General features: G+C 36.2%; 2 protein-coding genes across 2 annotated transcripts in view; one reads left to right on the plus strand and one right to left on the minus strand.

Moving 5' to 3' along the window:
• The first annotated feature begins 2,843 nt into the window (after positions 1 to 2,843).
• On the plus strand, positions 2,844 to 5,736 carry LOC112289734 (gamma-glutamylcyclotransferase 2-3). The gene is made up of 7 exons (XM_024535234.3): positions 2,844 to 3,348; positions 3,701 to 3,819; positions 4,057 to 4,187; positions 4,303 to 4,359; positions 4,495 to 4,607; positions 4,790 to 4,869; positions 5,203 to 5,736. Exons 2-7 carry the CDS (start codon positions 3,711 to 3,713, stop codon positions 5,451 to 5,453), a joined length of 741 nt encoding a protein of 246 aa, XP_024391002.1. The 5' UTR covers positions 2,844 to 3,348; positions 3,701 to 3,710; the 3' UTR covers positions 5,454 to 5,736.
• An 854-nt stretch (positions 5,737 to 6,590) lies between these two features.
• LOC112289735 (uncharacterized) overlaps positions 6,591 to 13,025 on the minus strand; it is a 44,272-nt gene continuing 37,837 nt past the window's right edge. Inside the window, exons 2-3 of the mRNA XM_073537869.2 lie at positions 7,920 to 8,132; positions 6,591 to 7,239 (exon numbers count right to left, since the gene is read on the minus strand). Coding sequence (XP_073393970.1) covers positions 7,132 to 7,239; positions 7,920 to 8,132 — 321 coding nt within the window. The 3' untranslated portion in view covers positions 6,591 to 7,131. The remainder of the gene's footprint in view (positions 7,240 to 7,919; positions 8,133 to 13,025) is intronic.

A 13,025-nucleotide genomic window follows, 5' to 3' on the forward strand; every position in this document is an offset into this window, starting at 1 on the left:
ACTAACAGTCACAAGATACAAATTCTGGGGATAATTCCAGGAGTATAGTACATTTTGTTTAACAATTTATGTCATAGACCTCCATGTAGTTTATGTCAAATGTTTTTTGAAAATTTGAAACTATTTTGTTTTATGGACCGTTGTACCAATTCAGAATTCAAAATGTTAAACGTTTTGAATGCTGGTGAGGTGTCAATAGGCCATGTGAGGAATAGTGAAGAGTAACATGCAGTTCTGGAAGCATGCAGGTCCTTTTATGCATCACAAGATGCAGGTGAAGGGAAAGCCCTCTCCTCTATGGATCTGTGGCTGTCAGATGCTGGATAGGGCACTGCCACATAGGATCACTGTTTTGGCCACGTCAGACGAGGACCATTAGGGCAGGCTAGTGGTGGTGACCCTATGTTTTGAGTACTTGATATTTGTGCACTTTTGGACTCTCCTTGCCCATGCCAATATGTCTAACAATGACACTGGATATAATGGCAATAGTCTATACTTGGAACACATCCTATTAGATGCCATGACTCTCTACATGAGTCCTTCAAACTGCACTAAAAAAACTGGATTGTCATGATAAAAAAGAGTTATAATTAAGTGCATTGTATGTCTTGACACCAGATTGCAATTCATTACCATTCAAACATATATGCAAAAACATATGTTAAAATTTTTTTTCTTGTGAAACTTCTAATAAGAAAATGTTCATTGATACCCACCTTGGAAATTTTACTTCCAGTTGCCTAATCACATTATTACTGTGTAAGTTCCACTTCATTTGGGCTATGGAAGCTGTAAATCACACCTAAAAAGATGTTATAGAGTTTCTTAGGTTTCCCAGACCAAAAGCCACTTAGCTTTATGGACCTGCACTCCAAAAACACATTGTGACTGATCCTGACCCCAACTCATGGGATGCAATGCCACCACACCAAGAATGGTGTTGTGTTTGTTTGTTGTTGTTTTGTTGTGGTGATGGTGTCTAAGTGTGTTTTATTTGAATGACCCAGAAAGGAAAGGGGTCCAAGGTGCCAGCCCAGAAAATTCTGACAAGGCCATTTTATCGTCCAGGAACAGTTTACTGTAGCAATTCTTGTGTGTAGAAGTTAAAGCACTGGGAGGATCCATGGTCATTGTAGTGAACTAACCAAAGTGACTTTAAAGACATGGAGTGCCATTCTAATGCAGAAAAAGCTCTTCTCCAACAATGGTATACATTCAATGAACCTGGTCAGTGTGAAGCACCCACAAAATCAAAAATATTGAGTGAAGTAAGAAAAAATAAAGTAGTAATGACTAAAAACATTCAAGTATTGCTGTACCACAATGACTAGGTTCATGAACCCTGATTAAGTAGACTGCACTGAGTGTGTGGAGGTGTTCAGAGCAATGGAACATGTATCATGTTCTTATTGGTGGTTTAAAGGACAGACCCAGTTCAATGCATGTTGCCTTGGAAAGGGCAGTTCATGATGCCCCAAACCCTAATATAGGGGGATTAACTACAAAAAGGCAAGTTAACACTATTGATTGAAATTAGGGATAGCAAGGCAGAGCAAGTACCCAAGAATTGAGCAGCATTTCTGCCTGAGGAAAAAAAGAGGATTTTCAGTAAGCCCTCATGCAAAGGCTTTGCTTTGTTCCACAGATGGGTTCCAACTGAGGGTATATAGAATGTTTTAGAAGAAGACTTGTCAAGAATGTACTCAAAACATTCCAAATGAATGAACCAGACCAACAACAGATTGAACACGCTCTAATTTACATGTTTCAGATTTTAGATTTGATTTAATTTTCGGTTTGCTATGCTTTGGAGATATTTCCTTTGAAGCTCACTGCTGCAGTCATGATTGGTAAAAAAAATATATTTAAGATATAAAATGCGGAAAGATGTGAATAGAAAGAAGATGATGAAAAGAAAAAGGAGAAGCATAATGTGAAATTTGAGGTTAGGGTTCACACTTGTTGCAGAAAGTAGGATGTTTCGCCCTTTACATATTTTGGGGATAACGATCATTGTGTTGGTTCTGTCATGAATAGAAAGTGGTGGCTGACGATTGGGCTTTAGATGCGTCACCAGAGAATGAAAAAACTCATTCAGTTTCATTCATCCATTATTCCTTCCACAATCACGTTTTTCATCTGTGTCATCTCTGGTGTGTGGTGGATTCTTTGTCGCCTCCAAACGACCGAGCTGGACAGCCCTACAAACGCGTGCCTCGAATCTCACCCCATGCCCACCACCACCGTCCGACGGTTATCGTCCAGGAGACCTATTTCCGCCCCATCCTCATTCGACGATCGTCCGGGCTTCGTCGACGGAGAAAGCGACATCGTTTTCCTCGCCTCCCTTGGGCTTGTGTTTCTAACGAGCATGGTATAGGCGTCCGATCTGCGACGCAGAAGCTGACGCTGGAAGACAGAGCTTGTGCCTGACCCTCGTCTGCCTGCACTCGCGAAAGCTTCCGGATGTGCATTGCAAATCAACAGCTTCTGATTCTTCCCAGGGTGGCGGGCCTTGTGGGAAGAAGAGGGATCGCCGGTGGCTGGCGAGTAGACAAATTTCTTTTGAGAGTTTGCTTTTTTGCTTGTTTCGATTTTGCGATTGTAGCATTCGGGTAGCTGATGTGGCTGGCCCACTCGGGGTGCAGTCATTGAGGGATCTGTTCCGGGGGAGGCCCTGTAGCCAGCGGATTTTTCATGCAGTACCGTAGTGGGAGGCAGTACAGTGGTAGTCGGGCCCGGCGGAATCCACCTCCCAAGCATGAAGTGATTTTGGGAGTTGCCATAGCTTCGGCCATATAAGTCCTGCGACCATTTCCAGTCTCTATTGTGTCTCGTTCTCTCTCCAGCAGTTGCTTGTCATACTCAGAGGTCATCTCGTGACCATGGTGAGATTACCGCTTGCAGCGAAACATCACTATCACTCACGCAGCTTACAATCGAGAAGGAGATAACTACCACACGATTCTGATTGCCTTCCTTCTCACTGAGTCGAATTATGTGCTCGGTAACCCTGAGGACATCAATCAGCAGATCTGATCACTCCGGGTGCTTACACAGCTGAATCCCCTTCCATTCCTTCATTCTCTTGATCTCCGAGGTTCATTGTTTAGTGTGAGTTATTGGGGGGCCGTAAGAGTGATCGTCAGGTTGCTGGGAGCGAACCGGGCACCTTTGAGGAGTATCGCAACCGTCGTTGTCACTTTTACCCAAAGCCCGTCAGTCATTTCTCTGAAGAGCAGTGCTGCTGCCGAGTGTAAGATAGTTTCTCGAAACACAATTCAGGTCCGTTGCAGTTTAAACACGCCAGTGCAGCCTGTGAAACGCTACCAAATCAACCGACAGGTACTTTAAAATATCTCCTCTTCTAGTTGCTCCATTAATTTATGACTACTAAGCGCTCAGCTCATGTGTGCGAACTGCGGAAGCCAAGGCTCAGTCTCATGCACATTGGTGGTTGGAGTTGTTGCACTTAGAGTCTGGTTTCTTCTCTTTCGTGTTGTTTTCAAGGGGTCTGAGGAAACCTCATATTAGGAAGTAGATGACATTGTCTGGAGATAGGTCAACAAAGATGCACGAGGACCTCCTTTTTCTTCTTCCAGCATTGTGTTCGTTACCTTGCTCCTCCCCTTGTTGCCACCTTTGAATTGGCTTATCTCCACATCTCTGACGCTATGTATATTGCGAATGTCTACAGGTTTAGAAATATGGTGCTATGGGTATTTGGTTATGGTTCTCTAATTTGGAAGGCGGGTTTTGAGTACGATGAACGTGTTGTAGGGTTCATCAAGGGCTATAGACGTGTGTTTAATCAAGGTAATTTGAGAAACACATTATGTATACTACGCAGTCCTTTTAAGTGGCATTTCTCGTAATTCTGTCAGATGGTCACTACGAGCACAATTTTCACCTTTTGAATGTTCTGGTAGTTTTCACCGTTTACCAGTAGATTCGGGTTGCTTGACTGCGGCTATTAGGATGGTATAGTTGTTACGTGGGCTGTTCAGAAGATAATTCAGAGTTAATTCTTATGCTTATGTTGTGATTCTCCAGCTAGCACTGATCACCGTGGGACTCCCGAGTACCCTGGACGGACGGTCACTCTTGAGCCTGAGAAAGGTGCACAGGTATCGGGCTGTGCCTATCGAGTATCAGGCTATGATGCTGAACAACTAGTACTCTCTGTAAGTTCCATGACGTTCAACTCCAAGCAGGAATGGAATTTGGATTTGGTGTTGCGCAACTTTCATAGTGTAATTCGCTATTCATAGGTGCTGATTCTTCAACTCTTCTCTGCAGTATCTGGAGCTACGAGAGTTTGAGTATGACGTGCGGGCTTTCGTTGACTTCTACACAGTGAGTGCTTCATCTATCAAATTTTACGTTGCTCTACTTTGTGACTTGGTCTGGGACTGTTGGCACTACGACTTCTCGCTTTTAAATTACATAGTGCTTGATCAGTGTTTAAAACTGGTTGCTCATATTTTGTAGGAAGAATCACCGGAAGAGCCAGCAATTACTGGGGTTTTGGTGTATATTGGATCCCCAAATAGGTTGAAAAACCAGTACTATTTGGGGCCAGCTTCTCTCCAGAATATGGCTAGGTGAGATTTTCTTTTTTAAGTTTGTCGGTTGATAGTAAACCATATTAGAGCCTCTCTTTTTTAAGCGCGAGCGATTACATGCGTCTGTTTATGTGCTTTGTTTTGTTTTCATTTCATTTCATTTTTACACGGACAAGCGTAGGGCCCGAATAGCTCCTTATCATTGCTGTTGAACGTGGCAGCCAAATAGCAACGGCTAGAGGTCCTGCTGGTCCAAATTACGAGTACTTGTTCCGGCTAGAAGAAGCACTTTATGAAATTGGTAAGTCCTTGTTGAAGTGGATTTTGGTTGAGCCTTTCATCTCTTTTAAATTTGTTGAAAGTCATTTCTGAATTTGACTCATTCGTTCACTGTAATGCCCATGTAAACAAATGAACTTTATTGAACAACCATCCAGCATACAGGCCTATAGTGAGTAGTTTGCTATCTTGTGTATTGTGGGTTGGGGGGAGTTTTCTGAATCTATGCTGGTTTTATTTCCTAAGTGTGAGATCAGGATTTAGTTGACTCTAGGGAAGGGCTTCTATTGTGCCATCACTTACATGCTTAGATTTAAGATTGAATGCTTAAGGTGCTTGGGCATGAATGCTCCAGGTTGTGAGGACGAGTACATCATTGAACTTGCCAACGAGGTTCGGAAGCTCTTAGGAGTGTACGAGGATGGGAGTTTGGTAGCGTTCGAGGATGGAAGTTTGCAACAAGCTTTTGAGGATGCAAAGATATCACAAGGTTACGAGGACAAGACTCAGTACGAGAAGCAGATCGAGAAGTATGATAGTCTGAAGCTGCTAGATAGCTTTGATGATCGAATGCTCTTTGATGGTTACGAGAGAATTCTCTCATAGGGTCACCTTCTCATTCTATTGTTCTTGACTGTAGAATATTCACCTTCTGTTTTGGGGTGCTAGGAGGTGGCCTTTCTTAGCTTCACTGTTCCTAACCTTTTTTCTAGGGACAGCACTTATTGAAACTGACAAATTTTTCTCATGAACGATCTCATCAGTGGCCCTATTGGTGCCACCAAATTTGAGTTGGCCAGTTGGTATCTAACCTATTTTCTAATTAATCTGGTAGCGTAGCACAAAGCATTTATATTTGTATTTTGGTACATAAATCCTCATTTATCCATCTCTGCTATGATGTGGTTTACAAATCAATGTTTGTACTGCATCTTAGAAATTACTTCTGGTCGCCTGGATGAACCTACTGTAGTTGTGCATTACGAGCCCGCTGTATTTGTCTGAATCCCTTGCTGTGTATTGTGAAGGTTATTCACAATATACATAATTCCTCTGAACAAAACGGCCCAGATAAGACAAAAGATTGAAATCTTGATTCTTAGTGGAAACGTTGGTAACGCAGTTTCGAAAATTTTACATTTCATTTGCGTTGTATAAAGGTCTCTACGTAGGGAGGATTTGGCGACGACGTGGAATTTTGTGGTATTAAATGCATTTTTAAGAATGACTTGTGGGTAATGAATCATTGACTTTTAAGGATTAGCAGCAAAATGATGAGGTGGAGAGAAGGAAGTAAAACTATTCAAACGAAGCTACTGATTCCATTGAATTTTTTCCAGTCGTAGAAAGTATATCTAAAACATCATTCACAATTCCTAAACTTGTAAACGTTTCAGAACGATTTACAATCTGCAATATTTAGAAAGTGCAAATAAAATTTCCTTGCACCCTATGTACCATGAACCATGACAGTAGTTATCAGTACTTTAATAACACTTGTCTAAGCTGGTTTGGTATTCTGGTTTAACAGCACGGAGAAGGGTTGGGCATTGAACAATGAATCGTGAATTCTTGTCATGAATGATTGTGAAGGGGAAGAACTGCTGGTTTATCAAACTTCCCAGCCTCAGTCTTGAGGTGCATATATGCTAATAAATTATGTAAAATGTCGTTCGGGTTTGAAGGACATCTGTAGCTTTCACATAACATAGCTGTCTTCTACGCATCAACGCCCCGAACAAATTTCGAAAATATAATTTCATAATGGAAAAATGATATTGAAACAAGCATAGAATACAAATGTAGTACAACTGCCACAGTCAGGTAAAGCGACATTATCACTACAACGTTGTGTTTTCATGGCATCACCACTCAAATGTTCGAAAAAAGAAGCTAACAGCCGATTAACAATTTGTACCTGAACGCCTGAAGCGCCAGGTTACTTTCCGAACTACCACTATGCGGATCACTTCTAATTGTACAACATCATGCCAATGCCAGACTTCTCGTCCTGAAAACCCGCTTGGTCGTCGCCTTCTGCTCCCTATCATTTGGCGTCCCACCGGCTTCTCCGCTTCAAAATCTTCCTAACCTCATGAATTGAATTGATAGCACTTCCACAGCACTACATAATCTACGCATCCAATTTTACAATAGCTCATAGCTCACGTGTGTTCAACACAGCATGCGCCCCGCAACCAAAGACAGGATCATCCCAACCACGGGCACAATCATTGTCGGCACTGTAAGGACCCCGGCACCTTTCTCAGGTCCTGGGGCAGAACTAGGCGCCTGCGCATTGGCCAACACAGCCATGCTCAAAACGGCTGCAACAATGGTCACTGTGGACTTCAACATTGCGGACGCCATCTTCCTGAATCTGAATCTGAATCTGTTCAATCAACGCACAAACCAGGTTACGACTGTGCTCTCACGACATTCCGAAACGTTCTTTCCACGACGCACGCTCACTCCCATAAATTACAACCTAATTCACCCACACTTGGGTAACTATCAGTCGCCAAGTGTTAGAGCAAGTCCATCACAATGAATTCCTCGGCCCCCTTCATCTCGTACGTGCCCATCAAAGCAAAACAATCTGGCCCGCAACCAATCCTGCGCCTGCGCGACCAAATACCCTATCTCGTCACAATTGCTCTTTTTCGGTCAAACTCGGCTCACAGGATAACCTCGGCTCTCCAACGAAGGCTGCCAAAACTAAACCACGGCGCCAGAACAACCTAACAGCGCGACGTTGGCCTCTTGCCTGCACAACTCGCCTTCCTATGAAACTACCAACAACAACAACAACTCCATTTCACGACATGCAAAGAACTCCTGAAATCCAACACCACCACGTCCCACAAACTCCGAACCGATTCAGGCTCTGGCGTCACAGGATTCCACTCTCAGCTCCGACTCCGCCACAGAGCCGATTACCCACCTACCCACACTACCGGTGTCCATGACGACCATGACGACCATGACTCCAGCGGTTTCCAATCCGATGCCCATCTACACAACCAACACTCACGCAACAACACATCATGAAGCGCACAACTGGGCACCCACCTGTGACGGTCGACGGTGGCCTAAGGTCGCCTGAGCCACCGCAAGATCTCCTCCGATGTAATGTGGAAGCGCAATACCAAGGGCAGCAGTTCGAGCTTTGATCACCGATGCGAGCAACAACGCGGGCGCAAGCGGAGGCAATGGGGGCAGCTGTAGTAGGGAGCGAGTGGACTGGGTGCAGCTCTGGGGCTGGGGCGGAGGGTTTAGTGGATACTAGATCTGCATTTGTTGCAACTACTAACCTACTTATCTATGAGTTTGAGATGAAAATGCTAGGAAAAACAACTTTTTGCATTGGTCTTCAGATTTTGCATCTTATAGATGGTAGCATTTTTTTTCTATCAACTAACATATGTTAGACAAATCTTATAGAGATTCAATATGATTGATGCTTATCTTTTATCAATACCAATGGTTGAACATGATTGTTATGGTAATGATCTATATCATCTATGTAAGGAAAAAGAAGTAATATTAAAAAATTAATATATATATATATATATATATATATTTTGTAGTGGTTGGAGTACTTTAATATTTAGCTACATCTACAAGATTAGATATCGCATTTGTAGTTAGTGTTCTTATAAGACACAATGCACGTCCAACACTAAAACATTGAAATGACATCAAACATTTTTTATATTATTTGAAAGGCACTAAAGACTTAGAATTATACTACACACAATTAATAGATCCAAAATTGATTGAATATTGTGATACAAGATATAAATCTAATATTATACGAGCTAAATGTCTAACATGCCATGTATTCTTAAGACATAGAGCTGCAATATCATAGAAATCAGTAAAATAAACTATAACTTCAACTTCATCCAACCATGCAAAAATTATTGTCTTACATGAAGTACCTCGGAAATGTATTTAATTGCAATCAATTGATAAATTCATTCAATCAACCAAAAAACTTACATATGATGATTCTTCAATTATCTTAAATGAAGACAATAGCACTTGTATTACACAGATGCAAGTTGGTTTCATTAAAGGTAATAAGATAAAGCATATTTTTTCAAAGTATTTTAGTTATATCCATAACTTAGTTACTGATGAAGCATTTAATATCAAAAAAATTGAATCTACAAATAATGTTATTGATTACTTCACCATAACTCTTTCTTTGTGCAACCATTGCTGACTTACTTATAGCATTGGCATATGAAAGTTTCTTTTCTTGAGCAAAAAAGTTAATGAAGTCTTTAAATAATTAAAAAAAATGATATATATATATATATATATATATATATATATATATATATTTTCATCTATGGTTTTGCCCTTGAATACAATAAGGTTTTTTAAATAAGGTTTTAATAAGGTAGCAACTATTGATCTTAGAATATTACAAAAAAATATAGATCATAATTTTAAGAAAATTTTATGTTAAATAAATATTATGATAAATGAGGAAGAATGTTGAGAACACTAAATTTAGCCAACAATTAAGAAGCAAGAAAATTATGCAATTATGTAGCTACATTGTTTAAAATGCAGTGAAAGAACTTATTTATCTTCTCTCTTTCTCTTTGTATACAAGTTAGGGAGTGAAAAAATTTGCATCTATAGAAAGTTGCCTAAGTTTTAGATATATTACAAGAGGAGTATGTAGAATTTTCTTAATAGTGTGAAGCAATGCCTTAAATATTGTTCATGTCAATTGAGAAATCTGCAATGCAATGTGGTGTATGACTTGTGATGTCAACATGACCCATAATTTTTTGCCTTGACCAATGAGCAAGAAGTATTTATAGAGCTTTAGTAAGTTGAAAAAAAATATAATGAATACCAAAGCAATATACTTCTTATGTTTCAAAAAGTACATAAATAAAAAAACAGAAGTTAGCAAATCAAAAGATTGTTGCTACTTATTAAATGATGTGAATAGTAGTCATATTTCAAGTGATAAAATTTGTTAAATATACAAATGGCTGGAATAGTGGCTAATAATTAAATTTCTTTTTGAAAGAATATTAAGTCAATTCACCTAAGTCTTAAAGTCTTAAATTAATCCACTTATTTTAAAGTCCACAATGAAAAGCATATCAAATTTTTGTAGTAGAATTTGAATAACATCTTAGATTAACCTCAAAATATGGCTAATAGTAGCACCAATAGTTGGCAAGGCTTCCTTCATCTTGTATCAAGTCCTATTGGAGTCCAATTATTAGTCCCAATAAGGCTGACTTTGGCAAAATGAGATGTTTCATTTGTAGCCTCCTAAGAAAATGGCTCTTTCTTATTAGGACTGATTTTGTAGTGGAGCTCTAATAAAGTACATGTTTAGCAACCACGTGGTACCAAACTTGACTTTTAGTAATCATTAAGGGAGGGTAGTTGTTAGAAGCCACTTTTATTTGTAAGAGGGACTTCTCAAAAGAAAGAAGGCTATGAGTAGAGGCCTTAGGGAGCTAATGTGGAGCATACATATAGATGCTGGGCTTGATTGCTATTGGCCACCTTGCTTGGTAGAGGAAGAGACTACATCATAGATGCCTTAATCTATGCGCCATAACATCATGTGTCTTAGATATACATATTTATTTAAATAAATAATATTTAGTAGAAGGTAAAATAGATAGATTTAATATTATCTTCTAGCAAAGCTTCTTAGAAGCTTCATATATGCATAATTGATTTTATATATGTTTATAATTGATTGATAGGTTAGAAACTTGGCCAATAAGTTAGCCATGTGTTGCACATGTAGATAGCTTATAGTATAAACTAATGATATGGCATGCACATAGAAAACTTGCCTTACAAGTTAAGACACATGTCTTGCAAATTGGACACATATTAGAGGTTCTATAGAACATTACAATATAGCTCCTAGTTAAATGGTATATATGGATGCAAGAAAGAAGCCTTCTTTATTCTTATCAATGTTTTTCTATTCCTTAGTCTTATTTCAAGTCTTTCTAGTCTTCTTGTCTTTAGCAATAGCCATTTTAGTTTAATATTATACCATCTTTGAATGATTTTTTAGTTTGTTTGAGTGACTTGAGAATTTATTGATCTTTTAGTTCTTTGAAATTCATGTCTTTAACACCATGGCATTCTTTTATTGGTTGTTCTTATTGGCACCAATGAATGGTTATTTTCTTAGTCTTCTATAATATTTGCTATCTTCAAATTTTTTTTTTGTTAATTTATAGAAAGTCCTTATTGTATATGTGATTGGAATAATTACTTTCATGTTTTAGTCAAAATAATTTATAATAAAACACAATTGCTACCTCTACCAAAATAATTTGATATGCTTTTTGCTATTGACTTTGGAACAAATAAAATGATTTATGATGTATATGAATCAATTAAATGTTCTTATTTTTATATGTCTTGAAAATATCCTCATAATTCATAATTATTATTTATTCTTATTAATTTTTGTATCATGAGTGGTTATATAAGTGTAATTTTTAAGTCTATTTTATTAAAAATTCCTTAATTTATTATTTTAGTATTTAATTATCTATTATTAATAATTTTTATTTTTAAAATAAAAATTAATTTATATTTTTAATTTTCTTTTACTTACTTAAATAATTTTTTTTTAAGAAACACCATTTATTTCTTTTATTAAAGGTCAATTTGTAGTGCAACCAAATTATATGTGCAATTTTAATAAATTTTCAATAGATAATTTAGATACAATATGTTGTAATGCCATAAATTAGCATATACTTAGTAAGTTTTTTTAAGATCTTTTAAGATATGCTACATCTTTCTTTATACTTTTTCAGTAATATCTCTCTTTTATCTTTATAAATATTATCCAAATGATATAATATTTGGATTGTAAAATCTTACAAAAAAATTTATTAAAATTTTGGATTTTAATGCCATATACAATTTGTTGTATTATCACACTCTTTTATTTAAAAGTCTTTTATAAAATCCTAAACTTCGTATCAAAATTTAAATCCTTAACTTCTAATCTAATTACATATCATTTTCTTTTATCATCATCTATTTAATTGTTCCTCCAATTCTTATTAAAATTATATTAGCTAATAATATTATTCACCTTTCTAAATCAAATATGTACTTTTGTTTTAAATATGATTTTTTTCCTAAAAAAATATTAAACAAATTTCTTTTAACCTTATAAATATCTTATGAGAGTCAATTACATGATTAAAAGAAAATTTTGATATTTATTTTCAGTCGTTTTTTTTTATCTTTGACTTCATATTTATATTATGTGATTGGTACATCATTTGAAAATGAATTAGTTTATTACAAGATAAAACCTTATAATATCTTACTAATTAAATTTTTCATCCATGCTTTCAAATTTTTTGTTTATTTTGGCAATATATATTTTTATTAAATATAATAATATTTTTATAATAAATAAGTTTTTTTATTTCTCATTGCCAATTAAAATCAATGATAATCTAAATACGTATTACTTATAGAATAAACTTATCTTCTTCCAAATTCTTTGAAAACTCATCTATTATTAAATTAGAATTTATATTTCTAATATTTAATTTATTCACTATTTATATGTCTTAAATAAATCTAAATGTTTTATTTTTTTAAGATATAATAGTCTATTGTTTAGCATATGGTACTATATAAGGTTATAAAATACATATATTATTATTTTCTTTAAACTATTCTATAATTTTGACAAATGGATATTTATTATTAAAATTAGTTATAAATTTTATAATACATTTAAAATAATAAAAAATAAAACTAAAGCTAGAATATTTAGGTTAATACAAATAATCTTCTAAAATTTAAATAAAAATACTTTATCATGATGTGTTAATATATTTTTAGAAGCATATTTCTTTTATTAAGAAATCATTACATCTAATTTCTAATCCATCAAATTTTGTATCTATAAATTAATATATATTTTTTTCTTGAATTCATTAAATTTGATTATATCAAAATATTTATAATATATTTTTTTTCAATTCAATAATAGTGATAATGCTATGGATTTAATCTTTTGTTACAAAAATATTATCACGTACAAACATACCTATTCTAGTAATTACCTATATGATTAGGTAGAAGTAAGTAAAAATAAATAAAAGTAGATTAATTTTATGATATCTTCTAAAA

Source organism: Physcomitrium patens, chromosome 12 (genome assembly GCF_059467195.1).
Source record: "Physcomitrium patens ecotype Gransden chromosome 12, ASM5946719v1, whole genome shotgun sequence".
Lineage (NCBI taxonomy): Eukaryota > Viridiplantae > Streptophyta > Bryopsida > Funariales > Funariaceae > Physcomitrium > Physcomitrium patens.